This window comes from Berkeleyomyces rouxiae (genome assembly GCF_048999995.1).
Source record: "Berkeleyomyces rouxiae strain 22BRR77 chromosome Unknown BrBRR77_ptg000001l, whole genome shotgun sequence".
NCBI classification, from domain to species: domain Eukaryota; kingdom Fungi; phylum Ascomycota; class Sordariomycetes; order Microascales; family Ceratocystidaceae; genus Berkeleyomyces; species Berkeleyomyces rouxiae.
Window position 1 is genome coordinate 2,092,806 of NW_027396491.1, and position 21,047 is coordinate 2,113,852.

Here is a 21,047-nt window from a genome sequence, read left to right on the forward strand (position 1 = left end):
GTCTTTTGGGCAAGACGAAACTCGTGTTGTCCTCTGGGCCATTTCAGCTACCACATGGTGTATCCTTGGCAGGCATGTCGAAGAGCAGGATGAAGGTCCCGGAGAAAAGTGCTTGAGGCGAAGAACAGAACAGAAAGTTCAAAAAATGCACGCGTCCGATGTGATAGAAGACGGAGAGAAAATCTCGTAAACAAAAGTCTGATCAACGTGGGTTGTAGGAGCTGCGGGAGAAGCCAGGAGGCGGGTTAGTAGCGCCGGTCGTGGGGCCTCCAAGACCCGCCTGATAGTCCTGTTGTGCTTGGGCTAGCATCTGCGCCCGGTGCTTGTACGTCTCGGCAGGGGCGGGCATCATATTGATAGGAGAAGCCATGACCATGTTTCGTGGCTGGAGTTGCTGAGGCGTGCCCTGGAAGACACTGTCCGAGTGGAAGAGCGACGCGGAGCTGGAAATGTTTCCGAAGCCCGGCGGAGGCTCCATCGGCTGATGGGCCTGCTGGAAGGGCGTGACGCTTTTGAGGTAGGCAGATGCCATGTGCGGCGAGGCGGCCGGGGTAAGGCCAGATGTGGATCCGTCAAGCAGGGCGTTCAGTAGCTGCTGGCGGTGCTCTGGGTTCTGACCGGGAGTAGACACTCTCTGCATGTCAATCAGGGGAGAAGCAGCAGCTGATCCACTACCCATCTGGCTGCTTCTGCGCAGAGGACCGCTGTAGTATTGGTCAGCAGTCAACTGCTTCCACGCACCACCGGCTGGCTTGGGAGTGTACACAGAGCTCCAGTCGAGGGCTGGGATTTTGCGGGAGCCATCCAAGGGGCTCGAGCTGTGCATCTGGGAGACCTCATCCAACATGTGGTTGTGCGAAGGGGTAATCGCAGAAGCCGATGGAGCCAGGACAGGAGAAAGAGACATTTCCCTAGCAGTCAGAGGCTTGGAGACTGACTGTACATCTTGAGTTCGGATGGTGAGGGAAGGAGGCTCTTTGGAAGGAGCTTTCTTCTCTATGGACATGTTTGTGATCTTGGACAGAGATGCCTTTCGCACAGGGATATCCATCTCCTTGGGAGTAACAACTGTCTTGGCAACTGCTGGAGGAGGAGCAAGTTCAGCAGGCTTTTCAACATGAACTTGTTGAGCGGTCTGTTCTTTCACATCTTGAGCCTTCTTGTCTGTGGTACTAGGCTGGGGGGCAGCCAACTTTTCAATGGCCGAGACACAAACAGGGAATTTGGAGCTGGGGCCATCTCCAAGATCAAACTCCTTTGCCTGAGTGAGAATTTTGTCATCAACGGCATACGCTAGCTTTCGTCCAGGAAGGACAGCATAAGTCAGTGGAAAAGCAACGTCTGTCGTATACTTCTGAGACGAGGACAGTATATCGGCGACCCTGGAAATAGTCTCAGCCCAGAGGCTTTCGCGCCTCTTGCGAGCATCAGCAAAAGTCTGACGCGGCTTTTGGGTATCAGAGCCGTTGAGAAGGCTGGCAATGGCCTGTGCACCCATGGCCGGGCACTGTACAAGATCGTTGTCCTCCTCCATGAGGTATTTGCTGACAGGGAGACGTCCACCACGAGCAGTAGCAGCATGCTCGAGATGACTTTGGAAGAAAAACGTCAAGGTAGTCAGACCTCTTGCCATTTGGCAAACAAAGGTGGTGATGGCTTGTTCGCAGATGTTGATACGAGAAACAATGTCACAGTGGTTGGAGAGCAACCATGCGCTGTACAATCTCAGAATGCGCAGGCTCACATCGGCAATGGGGTCAAGGACAAAGACTTGTTCAGAGTCGTTGGACACGCCCAGCTGCAGTTTCTCATTGCTAGAGTCAGTTCCAAGGCCGTAGATTTCATACATACGACGAGTGAAAATCCAAGCAAAATGACCAGCGAAGCGCAGATTGAAGGCGAAAACATATTGGTAGAACAGAGGCTTCGCCTTGGGCTCGGAAACTAGAGTGACGTCAGTAATAGACTTGGCAAGGGAAATGCAAGGTCAAACTTACGCCTTTCTTTGGCAACAACACACGCGCTGATGTTGACGAGGGCCATGCGGAAAATGTCCATAAAGTCTTCGGGCTTGATATTAGCTAGCACCTCCTCCAGACGTCTGAAAAAGGCCTGTTCAAGTTCATCACGTTTGGGCATTTCGTTTCCAGTGAAAAAGTAGGCGTGGAGACGCACAAAGATAATTTCAAGAACTTGCTGCGGGGAGGGGTCTTTGGTAGCCAAAGAAGCATTAGGGTCTCTGAGATGAGAAAATTCAGTAGCCAGATTGTTCATGGCGTTTGGGTGTGGCTTGTAAGCAACAACAGCGCGGTACATGTGGTATACCACGAGGAAATGCTTGCTGACTTCAACACTTGCAAGCCCAACGCCGTGGTGGCCATGGGCAATCGAAGGGTTGAGATCATTGGCCAGGTTGTAGTACAATACAGCAGAATCGTAGAGGTTCATTTTACCCTTGAGCTTGAGATGGTATCTTGCCAAGTCACCAAGAGCAATCAGAGCATCGTGACAAGCAGCGGTGACCATTTCAAGCAACTCCTTGGGGAGATCGCTGGGTTGGGTGGCGTTTCTCAGGCTCTTGTCGTTGGGGTTGGGGTTAAGGCGACGGGCAATGCCGACCAGAACAGGAAGCTCGTAGGCAGTTGCTAGTCTCTGAACGTAGCCTTCGTAAAAGAGATGGCAAAGATTCAGGAAGCTGGCGTAGCGCTTTTCGATTCTGCGCAAGGCGACATGCTGGCCTCGTGAGTCGCGGATCACAGCACGATAAAGTTTGCTTACATGCAGCTGAGTCTCCCATAAATCACGCTGGACGTGGTTTTCTGTCGCGAAAACGAAGTCGGCAAAGATAATCTGCATGCACGACAAGCGAAACCTGCAGACTGTTAGCGGCCGGCTACAGAATTGTGGCGTGGTGGAATCCTTACTTGGCAACATAATCTTCAACCTTGTCGAAAGTCTTCTTGTCGTTTGCCGTAGCGTTAGACTCGATCAGGCGGTCGATATGCTTAACCAGGCTCTTGCGGAGCTTGCAAGCCTCCCTATACAGCGCGCGGTCAGCCCTGTGGTAGCTTGACGGCAGAGTAGCAAAGCAGCGATACTTACTTCCAGGCGAGTTCCACCTCAGCGTTTTCAGCGGCGGTAGACATCTTGGATGGTGCGAAGCTGAGAACAGAGCGGCGAAAGAATCTGGTCAGAGAGATGGGCGAGTTGGGGGGAGGAGTTTGGGTATTTATATCAATATGCCCAAAGGAGTCCAAGAATGGAATGGTGGTTCTTCAGTAAGGTAACGTCATTAAATGGACAAGAACGACAAAAGCGGCAAGCCGCCTGATAGTGAGGCAGTGGTGATGTAATGCAATCAGTAGTCGTCGTTCTGGAAAACGTCAAGGCAGCATAAGCAGAGGCGTCGAGAATCCATAATCTTCCGCCAGCCTGGCTTGCCAAATAGAAGGTGTTGATCTCAGAGAGCTCTAGCTGGCACGGCGATGCATAGGCCGGTCTCAGCACTGTTGTTGGGAGAGCGGTTGGCAACGGGCCGGGGCATGAAGATGTCCGGGGCTAAGCGGCATAGGGCTGTTGCAGCGGGGGAGAGAGCTGGAGTCGGGGCCCAAGGCCGGGGAGCTGGGAGCGGGATACGGGCGCGCGAAGACGAAAACGGAGAGACGCTAGAGCGCAGGCTCGGAGAACGCGTCACGTCGGCAAAGCAAAAGCGGGAGTGGGTGCAGGCTGCGATTGAAATGCGCCAGGCAAGAAAAAAAAATAAGCAGCACGCCAGTAACGAGGCTCTCGCTTTTTTTGTGGGTTAACGCCGGTCGCGCAACCCCAAGCAGGCTCTGCGATAGGCTGGGCCAATGATAAAATGTCGAGGTGGCCGTGAGCAGGGACAAAAAAAGCTGTGCAGAAAAAAACCGGCACCGGCTTGATGGACGATGCGTTGCAGTCAAGATTCCTCCCAGGAATTTCTTCTGCCAGGAAACTTCAGATGTGCTGTGCTGTGCTGCAAATTCCAGATTCCACAGGTTTGCTGCCCCTCACGTGGTCCCAGCACCAGCACGCAGGCCCGGCTAATCCCCGGCTAGGCCTGCTACTCAGCAGTGGGGCCTTGCTTGATTTTAAGCTTTGGTCCGTGCACTGGCAGTGGAGTGGAGTGGGGTCTTGCGCTCCTTCCGCAAGTGTTGGCAAGCCAGCAAACAGCAAACGACAAGGCCGGCCGTCTTGCTCCGGCCTCAGCGAGATGGATTGGATTTGTACAAGTTTCTCCTGCTTCATCCGAGCCTGATGTCAAGCGCGCCGAGTCAGCATCATCACCATTGGCTTTTCTGTCTTCTTCTGTGTCGTTTTCTTTTGCACTATCACGCCATAAGCCCGCTTCGATTCGACGCCTGCTTTACGGGCAAACCCTCACGCTTATTCTCCTTCAATATTGCAGGTATACACCTCACCCCGCTCGTCCTTCCATAGAGACACCACTTCACTACCACCATATCTGCCACATAAAACGCAAGGAGGAAAACACAAGCTTAAACAAACCCCAAAAATGAAGCGCGCCCGCGAGCCTGAAGAAGCCTGCCGAAACTCTGATCGGGACGTCGTAGCCGTCCTACACCCCGTATCCAAGGCTGCCCAGATAGACCGCTCCGTAGGAGACACCGAATCCGACAGCTCTGCGGCTTGCAACATGAGATGCTCCCTCCCTCCGCACAAGGACCCTGTGTCCTTTAGAAGCTATCACGACTACGAAGCCCACTACGCAAGGGACCACTCCTACAGGTGTCATGAGTGCCACAGAAACTTACCCTCGGAGCATCTTCTCAGCGTCCACATCGAGGAGTGCCACGACTCTTTTGTCGCCCTGAAGAGAGAAAGGGGCGAAAAAACTGCAAGTACCTCCCAAGCTCTTGCAATGACCGGAATGCTAACACTCGCCATAGTTTTCTTGCTTTGTAGAGTCCTGTGAGCGCAAATGCTCCACGCCGCAGAAACGCCGAATGCATCTCATCGATAAGCATCTCTACCCCAAGAACTTTTTTTTCGCTGTCACTCGGGACGGGATTGACGGCCGCAGTTCCCTTCTTCACGAAGGTGGCCACGGCCGCCGGAGGTCGTCTCTTGGTAACACAGCAACCGCCAAGACCTCAGTTGCGGACCCGGGCTCACGCTTCGATCAGGCTGCCCTCCCTTCACCCGGAAAGCTAGGAGCTGGGCAGCCACGGCAAGATGCGCCCTCGATTTCCAAAAGCACCAACGTGCCGACTACGGATGGAATGCCCCAAAGCCCTCCACAGACTCCCGATACTGAAATGGAAGATTTGACAGATGCCTTGTCGGAGCTCAAGTTTGTGCCGCGAGGCATCCGGTTCGGCAGAGGCATCCGCGCTGGCTTCTCCAGAACATAAGATTCCCAAGGTATCTTCCCGGTGTATCTACAATTCAACCTGATTTGACCATGTTTTTACGACTCGATTTGATTTTATTCATCCACAATACCCATTTTACATACATCAACGGCATATAGAAACAAGTCATGACTAATTTGAACAAAATATACATAATTATAAATCCCAAGCAAATATTCCCAACTCCAAAGGCTCCAGTCCAGTGCCGGCTTACTTTTCCCGGTGCGCCGATAATTTATATCTTGATTGTCATGTCTTCTCTCCTGCCCTTTGGCTCATGTCGTGTCTCAAAATCATCCCCATGGTGGTATCTCGAAAAAAGAAAAGCACTCCGGCAATCTAAGGTGTCGTGGTTGTCTCACAACGATGGGCCGATCATCGTCACGATACAGTATCTTATAGCGAGCGAAAGGGTCGGATTAATCACTCGAGGCACAGCCATGGCACCCGCAGCTAACACACTGGACCTCCTGGTCTTCCTTGAGCTGCGCGCGAGGCACTCGGCAAATGCATGTTGAGCTGAAGTTGGTTTCTTTCGTCTGGACGCATCGCAAGCAACAGAGCTAAAAGGGAGGGGGTGGAGCAAAAGAAGTCAGAACTAGACTATTAATCTGGGAACCTAGTTCGTTTCAAACTCACCTTCTCGTAGCCCTGCTTCTTCCACTTTGCGATCAGCATCGCATCGGCATAGCCGTTCTTTAATAACCACTCATACAGCTTCTTGCTGATGGCCTCCTTTTCGTAGTACAAGTCATAGATATAGCGGCTCCGCTGATGCGAAATCTGGAAAATTTCCCACTGTGCTTGGTGTTTTGGGCCGGTCGAGGGAGGCTTGTTTTGCGCATCTTTCATCTTGTTCTGGAAGATGAGAAGGTCGCTTTCGATGTCGTTGAAGCCATCCGGAGGTGCCTTTCGCTTATTGGATCGGATGGGAGGCATTTTTTTCGGTCTTGGCTAATATCACCAAAAAAAAAGAAAGCTGGAATAAAACGGTGGTCGTATTAAAGATGAGAGTCGGCAAGCAGCAACCTTGCGTGAGGTCTGTATTGATCACAAGGCTGAAGGCTTGCCCAAAAAGTAAAAATGGGGCTATGTTGCACAACAAAATTGTCAGCCTTGAGCCTAGCACATGGATGTTTGTCACGTGCCAGAGTTCAGAGCTGTGGTGGGTCCCATTCATGATGGGAAACTCACGACAACGAGATACTAGAACGTGAAGCCTGGAATTGATCAAGACCAGTACCGCCACCGATCCAACCTCTCTGATTTTTCCTCTTACCCCGACGGCCTCCCGAGACTGTACAATTGCGCACAATGGCCGTCCTTCCCACCGAGTTAGCCGTGCGGGTTCGCCAGTGTGAGTTTTTTTCTTACCTTGTGTTCTTCTCTGGGCAAGCAAGCCTCGACCAATGACAATGTGTGTATTTACTAACAGGTACCTCGATGATAGCCGTGAACTGGTCCGATGCGAAACTGCGTGTGATTCACGCCTACCGCAATTGGATGCGTGCGGTACGTTTGGATATATTCAGCTCTGGGACTCGGGCTCAAGCCTACTCCGTTCCGCTAGTGGGGGTGTGGAGTGTGGCGCGTGGACTACCAGGGCCGTCTTGCTTGCTCTATCCGCAGAACTGGGCTTTGTTTTACGCATCTTGGGCCCGAATATCATAATATAGCGCTGCAATTGGTCTTTACGACCCGGGTGATCATGGAGTAAACACCTTCGGAGACGCTGCTAACAACGACCTCTCATTCTAGGCCCCGACCATCCAGTCCATGTACAACGTCCCCAAGCCTGTGCCCGCCATTCGCACGCGCATTCGCGAGGAGTTTGAGAAGAACCGCTTCATCAACAAGATTAACCATGTCGATGTTTTGCTCACCAAGAACAACGCCGAGTACCAGGTAATACTATAATCTCCATGATGGCGTTTGACGAAGACGGCTTTTTTGGAGGGGAGGCAATTGTTTGAAGATGGGAACATTCGCTGGAAGTTCAAGCTAGACATACTCTATGTCTATTCCACAAGACTCTTCTCTAACTTGAAGCGTTCTTAGGAAACCATGAACTTCTGGAAACAGACTCCCCATGTCATGTCCTACTTCAAGGATGAAAACTGGCGCGCTCATGACCGCCTGCCCTCCAACTTCATTTCGGGCTTCCTAGAGGTATGTTCTCTGTATAACTGAACAACGATCTATTATGTATGTACTAACCTAGTGTATACAGGGTCGCAACTAAACACATGGGTACCAGTCCACCACCATCTGCATCTTGCACCGTTTTGAAACCAAGCCCTACCAGCGGAGCTTGTAAAGATATATCATAGCTACAGTAGCAGCTGCCACAGTTCGATGTCCTGGCGACTGTTGTATGAAAGTTTTTGTTGTCCTATCAACTATAGTAAATTAAGGAACAAAATATGAAGAACAAAAAGAAAAAAGGGCCTCGGAATGTGAATCAATAACCCTGTATGATGTAAGAAAGCTCAAACGCCCCCAAGTCATCGCCTCTATGGTGGTGACTTTCTGATAAAAAGCAAAAGCGGTCTCTACAGCTTGTACGTCCCTCTTCTTTCTCCCTCCTTGCCCTTTGCCGGAAAAGAAAATGCACGCCTCGCTTGTTGGTGTTTTTTGGGGGGAATATGTGTCGTGTGTTGGTATCTCGTGGAAATAGCGCCCGCGGTATGGCGGCGCAACAGTCGTCGCTTCTTTTCTTCACTCTCTGGTGCCCTCGACAGAACTGGTGAACTTGTCTGCCATGACGTCGCACATCTCCGCCAGATCGCTGAGGCCCTTGCGCAGGGCGTTGACGGCAAGGCCATCTGTTCTCAGCAGTTAGTACATGTAACATCACGAGTAGGAAGTCCCGGGTCAGAGGCGCCGTGAACGTACCGTAGGTCTGAATTCTGATGTTCATCTTAGCTTCGGAGGGATGGGGAATGGCGTAGGCGCAAAACTCGACGTCAGGGCTAAGGATACTGGTATTAGTGTCTGTGGTTTGCTGTGTTCGCTGATTTCCATCCACTCTACTCACTTCTTCATGATAACCCAGCGCAGAGCATTTCCCAAAGTGTGGCCTTCTTCCAGGAACTCGAACGACGCAGCACGGTCGTCTGAGCCAGGCAGCTGTTTGGTTCTTTGTTAGTGACAGCACAAGCCCTAGATTGCACTTTCGTACAGTAGCTTCTCAACTCACAATTCTGACTCTCTGGGGAAGCTCCTCTTCAGGCTCTTCGGTCTCCTCAGCCGCAACATCGGCAGCAGGAGGAGCATCCTCCATGCTGACATCCTCAGACTGCAAGCGTTCGTCGGTGGTGGACATTTTGGCGGTTTAAAAGCCTAATGATGTAGAATTATAGAGTAAAGGGGGAAAAGTAGAAAAGGGGGCTTCACGGTAAATGTAGGTTGATTGGTCAAAAGATAGTGGCGGGGTTCAATGGCTACGACTCTAACACTTGAACTTCGCGATGGGAATGATTCCCAAAAAAAAAAAGTTTTGATAAAGTGCCGTCATTCCGATAACACTGCAGCTGCCGCCAGCTGACGACTTGTAAAAGCGCACTCACATGCTGTTTAACCCTATTATGATGAACCCTTGTGGCCTAACCAACTACTTGTAGTACCAAGTTTGTACAACAACTAGCCTGAGCCACCATATCAAGATATTCTCTGGCCAAACTTGATAACAATGTCAGGCAACTAGCTAGCTTTTCCTCCAAGTAGAACAACATTCTGAATTTTTTTCTTGCTTGCTCTCCATCTCCACAGTCAGGTAAACAAATCAACCTGTCGTACGTGCATATGTATGTCTACACCAGAAACACATTAAACTACCCCCTCAAGACGTCGTGATTTTGGATGCCTTCAATGTTCCCTGATACTGCCTATGTCAGTCCATCTTCAGGAATCTGACACATGTCCAATGTTGAGTTCAAGAGTGACACTTGTGAGCCAGTGGCCTTGACATGACTCAAGTTGTGAATATAGATTCGCTGATGACGATCTTGAGGTGAGACAAGAGCAAAAAAACAAAGAAAAAAAGACACATGCGGCATAAGCACAGAGAAGACAGGAGATTTCAGGAAGCTCTTGGGATGCTTCTCTTCCAATCAACAATTCAGCCCTTGCATATTCCTTCCCTAGAGACCCGTTGGTAAACACAGGCTGGCAGCAGATGGTGTATACTGACAGACACAGTACTTACGTGATATTTGATGCTGCATGGCACAGCATCGATGTTGCACATCAGAGACTGGGCTTGGAGAGAAATTTTATCTCAACTCCCTCTTCATACGAAAGGGATGTGCATATGCAGTTGTGTAAGTACTTGTATATGCACGCATACTTGAACCACCTGAGATTGCGGGACAGTGATATGCATGGAGCGTACATGATACCTACCACCCGTGTGTATAACTATACATGTGTGCTTGTGTGTGCATATGCAGAGATAGATAGTTCGTGCTTTATGCCTATGCACATTGCTGGTCAATACGGGAAACAGCATCAGCGGCCATGCGCAGGAACGAAGGCCGCCTCTCTCAAAAAATTGCAGACAAGCCACGAATAACAAACCACAAACTAAATGACATGACCTAATACATTTACAGCTATCTAAGCTACAGCAGAGGAATACAGGTACAAGAGAGAGGAAAGGGGAGAGACAAGACAAGCGAAAGAAGACGGAATAGAAGAGGGAATGGCGCACTGGCATGTGCAATGATACCACATAGTAGTTGATGTCTGATGGTTTTTTTTTCACCTTGATTCTAGTCCTGGGAAGACCCGCGTGGGCATCCAGTTTGCAACTCCAACGTGTCTTGGTATCAGTCCGGAGACTCAGGCGGTACCCTTCCATGGCAATGTGACAATTCTCAGTCAATAATGGCTTGTAGGCGGAGAATTCACCGTCGTCCAAAGCCTTGGAGCACATGTGTCTATAACCAACAAACTACATGGTACTATATCCATGGTTCTAATAATACAACAATCATGCCGTATTGGCCAGCTGAGATAGCTCACCAAACAATGCAGACGTTTCTCAGGCTGAAAGGATTGGGTCTGTTGCGCTCAGCCGTGAGTTGACAGCGGATAAGAACATGAAGGACAGGAACAGTTACGAGGTCGTTCCTGCACGCGATCGAGACCCCAAGAACATGCGCACATATGCATGCAAAGTATAGCTGGAGAGTCTGTGTAGTTAATCTAATTTTGCCATGCCCAGTGCTTGGAACTGAGCTAGCCAGGGACCGACCCAGAGCTGGCAGAGAAAACAAAGACATCCCGGACGTGGTACAAGCATAATTGTAGGCAATGTGTAGTTAGCTGCAGGCTATCGCCATATGCTTCATGGGCCGCCTGAAGATTTACCTTGGTCTTTTTTCTTGTCTTCTACAGGCGGATATTGACAACCAGGCCAGCATATGGCACAGGCACAGGCACATTGCTCAAGGGCGCAAAAACGACGCATTGGGAATCCAGACTTCGTATGTCCATCCCCAGCCAATATGGCTTTCAGGTGAGGGAGCCACTCTCAGCACATGACGGAGTGAAACCCTCGGAGAGATCACGGTCCCCCTCCCGAAGGTTTTTTTTTTCTCTTTTTTTTTTCCTTTTCCTTGTTGGGGAGAAAACTGGAGTGTGATTGGCCTGCACGAGTTGCTCTCGAGTTCTCTCGCTTCCAGGCTTCTGAGCCAGGGCCATGTATTTTTGGGCTGCCTTGAGCTTTAGGCTTCTTGGGTGGATAGGCAAGCTTTGGCGTTTGGTCTTTATCAAGGCGTAGCCAAAGGAGGAGACGAGACAGTTCGGAGCATAGGACAAAAGCAGAAGGGCAAGCTTCGGGTGTGTGTTACAATCCGCACACGATATCAAGTTTGTTGAGATGGTGAAGGTTGGGGGTCAAGTTGGTGCCTGTTTCCCTTTCTTCTTTTCGGCGTCCAGGATGTGAGGCCGAGAACTGGCCTTTGATGATGATCGGCAAAGAGAGGGACTCGGTAGACGAGTTCCCTCACTACAGGTAAGGCTGATAGAACCAGGTCTTCAATTAAGCAATACATAGCTCCTAGGCGAGGGTTGGGTTTTAAGTGGATGATGGAAAAAAAAACAAAAGGAAGAAAAAAATACGGTGAATTCGTTAGGGTCTACGGGAAAACAAGAACCACACGTGTAACTATATCTATACATAACTATATTGATTCTACAACTAAATTAGTGAGTGTCTGGGCAAATTCCGGACCGGCTTCAGAAATGCAACGGATTCAAATGAAGGGAAAGGCTGTGAGAATAGACGACGATCCGCAGTGTGCCTGGCTTCACTTGTAACATGGGACCCAGGCGAAATATGAGCAGAAGGGTCCAGGATCAAACAAGAGGGTTACAGGGCCTTGCCAGACAGCCCAGCCCAGCTGGTGATGGGCCGGCTACTCTGGTCCTTTCAGAAGTCAAACAAGGGCACCCACCAGATCCAAGACGCAGCGGGAAATGTAGCAGGAATGTTGGGCGGAGGCGGCGGAGGCAGATTGTACACAAGTATGTATGTATGTAGTTAGGTGTAGGTGCAAATAAAGAATATTAAGCTGCACCGCTAGTCGAACACCAACATCAACAACGTGCGGCGAAACAAAACAAGCTTAGTTGCTATAGTGCTGGGGCCGTATTTTGAGACTCAAGCATGTGTGTAGAGAGTGTCTGGCTGTCCGTCGTTGTATCAAAGTCTATCCAGATACAGGCTCAAGCACACCTACATATGTGTGGATATACGATGAAGGTGAAGGAGAGACTTAGAAGCAGGTGAAATTTGCTCACTGGACTTGTAGTATCTATTGCTGAAGAGACTAGCAGCCTGGGTCCTTGGAGTAGACCACAGCGTGATATCGTCTTAACATGTGCGCCATCGTCACCATCTGGCTGGCGTGATGCTTCCTTTTTCCCTCTCTTTACACTTGTGTCTCGCGCAGAAAGCTTTTTTTCATGGCAGTGAGGGCAGGGGAGTGCGTCATTGGGTTCTGCTTGCTTAGGTGTCAAAGCTAGAGAGCGAGAAGCGGTCCATGAGGACAGGACACGAGGCGACAAGATGGCAGAACCCCTGTCAAAGGGGGCTGGCTCCCGTTTCAGGTTGGTCGAGAGCTCCAAAGCCATTTTTCTCTCCTCTTTGGGAGATGGTAGTTGGTCTGACTCTGACTCTGCCTTTGACTGGGTGCAACGTGAATTTGCAAGCCAGCGGAAACACATGCAGACATGTATGTATACAGATATGGTTAGTTAGATGTGTAGGACACTTCATGTCGTTGCATGACCAACTACTTTCACTAGTTGACTAGCTAACTACATAGTGCAGAAACCTGTACATTTCCGGGGTCGTATTGGCTGGTAAATTCGCACATAAAACCGGCATCTTTTCTCCCTTGGGCTCTGCTTCTGGTGTATGGCTGCAGAGATCGACATGTATGGAAAACTCTGTCTTGTCAGGACTTGACTAGCCTGTATCAGAAGTGCATATCACGAACCAGCAAAACTGACATCTGATACAGCCAGTAATATCGAACGAACCAATGAGCGCTGATATGACAAGGTCACCTATATGAAGCGACGCATGCCAACGCTGAACGAGCGGCGGAGCGGATTGGCCGCCGTAGCAGTGGATGCAGTTATGAAACAACGTGGTAGAGCATGCTGCGGTGCGGGAGAGCGAGCCAAATTCTGGCCTTGTGTTGTTGGTAAAGAGTGCCTCTTGTTGAAATGCCTCAGCAACGGGACATCAGGCTTCACGTAGACCGCTTGTTTGAGAAGCGGCATTTGGATCCAGTTGTCGGCTTGGTGATGAAGCACACATGCAGAGTAGAGTAGAGAAGTTGAGTGACGGCGTACTTTTCCTTGTCGTTTGACAGAGCATGAAACGGCCAGAGGGAGAGAGGGAGGACGGAGTGATTGATTGGTGGCTACTGTATGGTTGTGCATGCACACTTTGCTGCTACCAGCAAGATAGTGAGCATCATTGCCAGGCTCTTCTCTCGGGACCCCTCCAAAGTAAACAAACAACAGCAACAACAAAAACAAAACTCCCAGCCAAAGGCTCCGCCACAGCGCCTCACCGAAAGTCGGCAGCGTCATGTTGCACATGCGATGCCAAACCTGGCTTGGCTGTGTTCCCTTGTGATGCCTGTGTCTGTATGCTGCTAATCTGGGATATTTCAGGGTGAGAAGCCCTGAAAACAGCATGTTCAATCTCAACTGCGCCTAAACAGGCACAACCCAACTTGCCGCGGCATGCATATATCTAGCTACAACCCACAGACACCAGGACAAATAAAGAACCTGAAAGACAGGATGCCACAAGACGGGATGAAATGGGCCAGAGGAAACGATCGTCTCCAGATCTCTGAGACAAGCGTAGGAAGGAGGCGAGAGCAGATGAAGAGCGCCCCCTTGAATGTTAAACTTCAAACTTGCCAATTTCCACGCAACAAGTATGTACATGTGTATGTCTGTACACACACAATGATATTCAATGTGCTGGCCGCTGCGGCAATGCCAGCCGAAACTAGCTTGCAGAGCACACTGACGGCGGGTCGTGTGCCTGGTGTTCTTGGTGTTCTGCTCGTCACCTACAAACCCAGCAGGACGCTGTGATCTCCGTTTTGTCCAATGTTGCCGACAAGACCTGGCCCTAGCCCTTCCTCCTCCTTGTGCTTGACTATGCTTGTGTTGTGCTGTGCTGTGCTGTGCGGCCGCTGAATGTACCAGCCTTGTCTAAATATACATACTTTGCTTATTTCCAGCATGGGGGCATGGAGACATGGAGAATGCTGACCCGGTGTTTGTTAGACTTGGCTCGTGCCAACCCAACCTTGAACCTTGGGCGGGTGTTTTCTTCTGGAAGCATCATGGAACACGGCAAAGAAGGGGGGGGGAAGGGAGCAAGAAGGGCGGAGGGGAGGAGTCGGGCGGTCAGAAGTGGTGGTGGCGACATGGCGGCCTTTTGGTTGTTTGATGCACTCACTGGTGCTGTATGTACGTTGACCGGCATCTGAGAACTAGTTGACACGCGTGCCCTCACGCGTACTGACATAATTGGCATACGCATGTATGGCGAAAACCTGTATGCAGGGAGCAGCTTCCTGTCCGCTGTCACCCTACGGCCGGCCCTCTATCGAGATGCATGACGTCCATGTCCATGTACGCGTACCTTTCCAGCATCACCACCCGTACAGAGAGCGCTACCCTAGATCCGCCAGAATCGAGTCCGGCTCGGCGCTCGCTGCGCCCACGTTCACGATAGCAGCAGCGCCAGCCTCATGTGCCCCTAGGCCGTTAGTGCCTGTAGCATCGGCCTCCTGCAACCGGCTCAAGCCCAAGCCCAAGCCCAGCCCATGGACTGGACTGCGTTAGGCGATAAAATTCGCTCGGGGGCAGATGCTCAAAATAGCCTCCTCTGACTGTTGAGTTGAAACCTGTCTGTACATAGTTAGTTAACTACTGCTATATTTCACTAGCAAGATGTCTTGTCAACCCAACCCAACTAGGTGGGTGGGCCGCAGACCATGTCCAGCATTGTGCAAGCATGTGAAGCCAAGGAGCAAGTGGAGCAGGTTGGCTGGGTCTGGGAAACTTGTTTCAAGGGAGAAGCAAGAAAAAGAAAGAGAGAATTAAAAAAAAAAAAAAAAGAAACAAGGAGCCAGAACTAACAGGGAAGGAGGGCGGAAGGGACGTGTGCTTTGGGAAAGCGCGGCGCGAGCAGTTACGCCAGGAGTATGTGGACTCGGCGGACAAGAGACAAGAGGCAGTTGCATCCTTGGAATCTTTTTTGGCTCTTGCCTGACGGAAGACAAGACAAGACAAGACAAGACAAGATTGAGAGCGGTATAGACCCGAAGTTGTTCCGGGAAGACGACATGAGAAAACTGTTTAACTAGTTGGCTCGCTATACAACGACTCTCAACGTGTCTCCAAAGTAGTCTGTGTGTGTATATTATCTTTGCAGAGTCTAATGAGAAGAGGCACTATGAACAAGGCAAAATAGACCTCTGGATACTGAGTGGAATAATATCACACACACTGCATACTCGCAATTTGCTGTATCAACCGCGTCTTGACTTGTTAATGGGCGCCCAGCAGACGCGGCGGTGGTAAAGTGGCAAAGAGTAGGACCCAAATATAGAGGCAGACTCATGAAATTACCGCATATCCTGCAAAACAATCTTCACTGGAGCTTGAGACTATATACATCCATCCATACATATTAAGCACCTGGACCTGTGCCTGTAATAGAATAGGCTAGCGATATTATCGAGCCCTATGCGAATGCTTTTCCTGAAGACACGCTTGGAAATGCTTCATCTGCGCGCTCCATTCGTCCAGTCTTTTCACAGCCCATGCTAATTGACACGCGGAGCATATTCTTTTTGGGGGCACTTGTATCTCGGCATACTATGTGCCTCCGCTGTAGCAAAGACAGACGCCTGGAGGACGAAACAGGTCGAGTATTGTGCTCTCTCGCGCTCTCTATGCATGCACGCCCCGTCTGTTCTGAGCCCCCTCCCCTCCCCTCCTAGACCCCTGCTAAACGAGCAGCAAGTCCTCCGGCTAGCCAGCAAGTTGCTGCCATGCTCCCCCTTGTAATATGTTAAAACAGCACGACCTGTCTGTTCACCCTTCTTGTCTCCTAGTGCCAAGTGATGGCCGTATGAGAAGCCAATATTTGCCTGGCCTATTCATCTAGTGTTCGCGGCAGAGAAGGACAGGTCAGTGTGCCACCTGCATAGTTTCCGCCGGCCTTGTACCTACACACATGCTACATATGGACAAGCACATACTTCCCGGTTTCCCTGAGAGCTCTGCTGTTGCGACGAGGGAGCTGTGCTGGAGCGAGCACCCGTCGGTTGTGCTGTGCGCCCATGCACGTTCTGCCGTTCTTATCTCTAGTTTGTGTTTGTTTTTCCTCACAAAACAACAAGTCAAAGACAGGGTGTTGAGCAGCTTACTGCTCTTTTCTTTTTCTTTCTTTTTTCTTTCCTGTTTTGTTAGCTAGTATGTTAGTATAGCGACCCCTCCTTCATCTTGGGGGAAGAGAGGGGGAGACGAGGGGAGGGGGGGTCTTCCTTTTTCCCCCAAGTTTTGTGATCTCAGGCCTGGGGCCAGACCTCTCTGTGAATTTATCAAGCTTTTACAATGTTTCCACCCCCCTCGAGGCTTTGATCCTCCACAAGCTGGGAGCTGGCGGTCGCAGAGTTTGGCCATGATCAAGGAAAAAAAAGGAAAGCTACGATCATGACAAAAAGCCTGCAGTAAGCTGCTGTGCAGAGCCCGAGTATAACTTCAGCTGGGCTGCTCCAGACAATGAGATCCTGGACGACTGCACACTCACCACTTTTATACACTCGCTCACATCTTTTTTACTTGCTACATTCGTTTGAGGTTCCAGTGTTTGCTTGTCTCATCGCCGTACATTACATTGCGACTACGACTCCAGAGCACACCACCCTATTCGGCGCTTCCAGAACCGCAGCACGGGTTGCATATTTACCTCACACACGCTCTTTTTTGTTTATTTTTTTGCTCTTCTTCTCTCTCCCTCCTCTCCACTGTTTCTCACACACGCTCCGTCTGCCCTTTGTTCTCGTTGTCATCTTATCTCGAACCTGCCGGCGTTTCTGCCTCTCCAGCAAGCCTTGAACCTTGTCCATATCCGCGCCACACTCTTAATTCAGTTTACTGCTATTTTTTGCTGCGGCAAAGGAAAGTAAAGAAAAAAGCGAGAAGCGAAGACACGCCAGAGACCTTTGGGACAGGGAAGATAGTGCGACACTTTTTTTTTTGCTCTGCTTCTGCTTCTTTCTTTCATTATAGTTCCATTTCAGGTTCCAGGTTCAGGTCGGGTTACGATAGGAGCCAGGGCCAGGCCAATCCAGGAACTAGCCTCGTTTCGATTCACCTGCTGCAGCAATTGCCTGTTGTCGACGACCAAGTTCCTTCCGTCTTATAGATTACCGTGTTTCCCTCGACCGACATTCTTTTTTGCTCTTTCGTTCTTTTACCTCTTCTTCACCTCATCTCTCTGACGCTTCTTTCCTTGTTTTTTTTTAAAGTTTGATTTTGCTTTGCTGCGCTGGCTTTGCCTCCTGCTCCGCTACCGCTACCGCTATTCCACCATCCGACACCCCCTGCGCTGCTTTCGCCCTCTCTCTTTTTTGTCCTTCCTTTTTTTCCTTCTCCCAGCAGCTTTTCCATTAACCACCCAGCGCACACAGTCAAATAAACGAGAAAGCTGCGACCAGACGAGACGAGACACGGCCACATTCTTCCATTGCTTGTTTAATCTTTGTTTTCTTTTTTTTTTTTCTTATATACAGTAATTGCCTACTGCACTCACCGAGCTGGACCTTGCTCCTGCCTCCTTCCCTTTGTCTCATTCTCTCGTCCCATCCTGAGCCTTTGTGTGAGGAAACTACTCTTACCATCCTAGTTCCTTTCGCTGTCCTCTCCCTCGGGTCTATTTTTAATCCTCTGGAATTTGACAAACCCCCGGATCTCCTTTTTTTTCTTTTTTCTTTTTGCTCTCCTGTTCGTGCTCTTTTGCCCTTCATTTTTTGCTGAAGACCCAAAAGAAATTCGACTTTTTTTTTTTCCCGCTATTTTTTCTTCTCTACTTTTTTTTTCTTCCTAAAATACAACATGAGTGCTGCCATAATGGCTCCCTCGCCGGCTCCGCACGATCGGCCCTCATTTCCTTCATCCTCAAACTCGGGCTCGAAATCCGCACCCAAACCCGCCCACGACTTTCCCGCTCCTACGACAACCGCTTCTGGTGCTCCCGTGACAACCTCGCCGGCTGGCTCACGCAGCAATTACTCCTACAGCACACCCAACGCCAGCAGCAGACAAGCCGGTCCTGCCTCGCACCGCACCGGCAGCCGTAGCCCGAGAAACCAACAGGCCGCTGGAAAGTCGCCGCCGTCCAACACGTGAGTTTTCGACTGAGTAGAGTATCCATTGCCGTGCCGTTTCTAATTCGCAGCTCTTTGCCTCCATCCAGTCCTCGCGTCCCCTCCATCACCGTCAAGAAAGAGCCGACCTCGCCCCAGATGCCTCCCGCGCGCCACCGCCCGCGCAAGCTCGACTTGTCAAAGTCCGCGCCCTCCGGTGCTGCCACGTCGCGCCCTCCGCTCACGGCCCGCGACGGTCTGGGCATCCAGGAAGTCGGCATTGCCTGCCTGTCGCCTGGCCTGGTGACCCAAGACCCCAACATGAAGGAGCAGCTGCAGCGGAGCATGACGGTGCGTGAGCAGCAGCGCGCCATCATCGAGGCGCGGTTACTCCAGCAGTCGGCCAAGGACGGCGGGCCCAACGGCATCGCCACAGCCAAGGAGGGCGGCTTCAGCGCCAAGACCCCCGGCATGTCGCGCAGAAACAAGGCCCCGCCCGGCCTGTCCATCGTGGCTCCCGCCCACGAGGGCTTCCAGAACGAGCGCGTCATCCAGTCCGCCCCGCTCGGCCAGACCTTTACCGGCCTGAGCCACGGAGGCCACCCGCTGACCCGCCACATCACCAACCAGCCCGCCACCAAGCTTAGCAACACCTCACACATCCACCACGTGCCCGCCAACCAGACCAACAACCGTCTGCCGCCTCTCAGCGACGTCTTTGGCGGCAAGGTCGGCGGCTCGCACGCCGACCCCAAGCACGCCCCACAGCAGTCACAACCGCAGCAGCAGCAGCCCCCCCACCACCACCACTCCGCCATGTACGCCGCGCCGCTGCGCTCCGGCCAGCCGCTGCCGTCGCCCGGCCACCCGCACGCGGCCAACGGCATGCCCAGCGCGCGCATGCGCGAGTACAAGAGCGCCGAAGAGGCGCAGGCCGAGCTAGCTGCCGGCCGCCCCGAGCTGCTGCCCAAGATTGTGCACTACGGCAGCCACCAGCCGCCGACTCCGCCGTCGCCGCAGCCCGCGGCCGCCCACGCTGGCGCCGCGCCGCATTCGGCGTCCAAGCGCCGTCGCGCAGAGTACGAGGAGGGCGTGTCGCCGCCGTTGGGTCACGGCCCCGCGCCGCAGCGCCATGGTCCCTTTGGCTATGGCCGGGACAGCCCCGAGACGCAGCGGGCCAAGAAGGACGAGTTCCTGACACTGTGCAGCAGAGCATGGGATCTGTTCCACTCATGATCCATGCATGTGCTGCCTTTGTCATCTCTCTCTTTTTCTTCTCATCTCTTGTTCTCGCATCCTGAATGTCTCTGTTGCCATATTTGTCTCGCATTTCCTCTGTTCTTGGATACCCTCCTGTCTATTCCTCTTCCACCTTTGTACGATGATATCTTTTTTTTTTCTTTCGTCTGGCTTCAATTTGAGTTTCCCGGTGTCTCCTTTTCTTTTTATAGGCTTAATCCTGTTGTCTTGTTTCTCGGCTTTGTTGTTTCTTTTTGCTACCTCAGGGCTTTCTCTTTCCTTCTAGCCGTATGTATTTTTCGTCAGACTTATTCTATTCACTCATTACACTTCCATCTTGACCACTTTGCCTGTTCCGTGTTATACCCCCTCATGTCAAAGAGTGCTCAGCGGTTTTGTTTCATCTCTCCTAGCTTGCTGAACTCTTTGTGTGAACCCATCGTCATCAAAGATTTGTAATGTCTGATTCTACGATTTTTATAAAGTAAACTGCATTCTCTTCGGAACTACACACAAGTCCTAATAGTTTAATGATTTGCGTGGTTTGCATCTTCCCACCTCTTACAACTCTTCATTTATCCCTAAAGTCGGCCTGATTGATGCTATATGAAAGAGAGTTCATGGCCATCTCATCTTCTCCGCAAATGCCTTGATAACACTAGGCTTGAATTCTAGGCCGGCTCACATGCCCCAAAAGCCTCATTGTATCATCTTTCCCTTGACTTGTTCCGCATGCTCAAACTTGAGATTCCAACGAGTCGCAGAATCTCTGTTGTATTCCATGGTTCTGAAACATTATAGTTAACTGAAGGATCTGCCATCACACATAACTTGACATGTCCGGCGATATGACATCATAGTTGCTGTCCCACCCTGCTCTGCAAGCGACTAGCTATGTATAATATAGCCAACTATAATCAAAATTCGCGTCATACTTGCAGCTGTAACACCTCGTTGACTTCTTCCTCCAACTGCTGCTTCGGTAAGAATGAGTTCCGGATGCTCACACTCCCGCTACTCCCCACCGTCGCATCATAAGCCCATAGTCAGTTGACTGCTTCCTTACATACACGTAAAATCAAAATCGTCTTGACCTTGTCAGAAAAAAAAAGAGCACCGCCCATGAATATGAGATATGAAAAATAGTTTCGCAATAACAAAAGCACGCAAGGTAGAAACGACAGTAAAGATAAAAAAAAGGAAACCATTGACTCCATCCTGCACCGTTCCAGAATCATGATTGCATTTGTAGGCTATGTCCTATGCCTAGCAGTTTAGGAAATGAAGAGTATACCGACAAGAAGAGAAAGAAAAGGGGTAATTGAGGTAAAGTGCCAGATGTCAAGTCCAGCGGAAAGAAATGAAGACTATACGCATGTAATGCAGAAAGAAATGGTAATAGTGGAAAGAAAGGGTCAAGAAATGAAGAGGCTGACTTGGGGACTTGTCAGATAGTTGACTAGGCGGTAGAGGAAGTTGTTGACTTCAG

At 50.8% G+C, this 21,047-nt stretch overlaps 6 protein-coding genes across 6 annotated transcripts; 3 read left to right on the forward strand and 3 right to left on the reverse strand.

Moving 5' to 3' along the window:
• Positions 1-202: 202 nt before the first annotated feature.
• Positions 203-3,146, reverse strand: BROUX77_000612 (uncharacterized protein; the record flags this gene model as incomplete). The annotated part of the gene is made up of 4 exons (XM_073751065.1): positions 203-1,944; positions 1,998-2,872; positions 2,925-3,038; positions 3,103-3,146. The coding sequence occupies 4 exons, from the start codon at positions 3,144-3,146 to the stop codon at positions 203-205; spliced, it is 2,775 nt and encodes a 924-aa protein (XP_073608849.1).
• A 1,391-nt stretch (positions 3,147-4,537) lies between these two features.
• Positions 4,538-5,396, forward strand: BROUX77_000613 (uncharacterized protein; the record flags this gene model as incomplete). The annotated part of the gene is made up of 2 exons (XM_073751076.1): positions 4,538-4,879; positions 4,932-5,396. 2 exons carry the CDS (start codon positions 4,538-4,540, stop codon positions 5,394-5,396), a joined length of 807 nt encoding a protein of 268 aa, XP_073608850.1.
• Positions 5,397-5,815: 419 nt separating this feature from the next.
• BROUX77_000614 (uncharacterized protein) lies at positions 5,816-6,335 on the reverse strand (the record flags this gene model as incomplete). Its single annotated transcript, XM_073751087.1, has 2 exons — positions 5,816-5,959; positions 6,036-6,335. 2 exons carry the CDS (start codon positions 6,333-6,335, stop codon positions 5,816-5,818), a joined length of 444 nt encoding a protein of 147 aa, XP_073608851.1.
• A 375-nt stretch (positions 6,336-6,710) lies between these two features.
• BROUX77_000615 (uncharacterized protein) lies at positions 6,711-7,713 on the forward strand (the record flags this gene model as incomplete). The annotated part of the gene is made up of 5 exons (XM_073751098.1): positions 6,711-6,753; positions 6,847-6,908; positions 7,155-7,301; positions 7,455-7,565; positions 7,654-7,713. 5 exons carry the CDS (start codon positions 6,711-6,713, stop codon positions 7,711-7,713), a joined length of 423 nt encoding a protein of 140 aa, XP_073608852.1.
• Positions 7,714-8,114: 401 nt separating this feature from the next.
• Positions 8,115-8,721, reverse strand: BROUX77_000616 (uncharacterized protein; the record flags this gene model as incomplete). The annotated part of the gene is made up of 4 exons (XM_073751109.1): positions 8,115-8,221; positions 8,292-8,368; positions 8,434-8,525; positions 8,596-8,721. The coding sequence occupies 4 exons, from the start codon at positions 8,719-8,721 to the stop codon at positions 8,115-8,117; spliced, it is 402 nt and encodes a 133-aa protein (XP_073608853.1).
• A 9,362-nt stretch (positions 8,722-18,083) lies between these two features.
• On the forward strand, positions 18,084-19,555 carry BROUX77_000617 (uncharacterized protein; the record flags this gene model as incomplete). The annotated part of the gene is made up of 2 exons (XM_073751120.1): positions 18,084-18,358; positions 18,430-19,555. 2 exons carry the CDS (start codon positions 18,084-18,086, stop codon positions 19,553-19,555), a joined length of 1,401 nt encoding a protein of 466 aa, XP_073608854.1.
• Between the last annotated feature and the right edge of the window lie 1,492 nt (positions 19,556-21,047).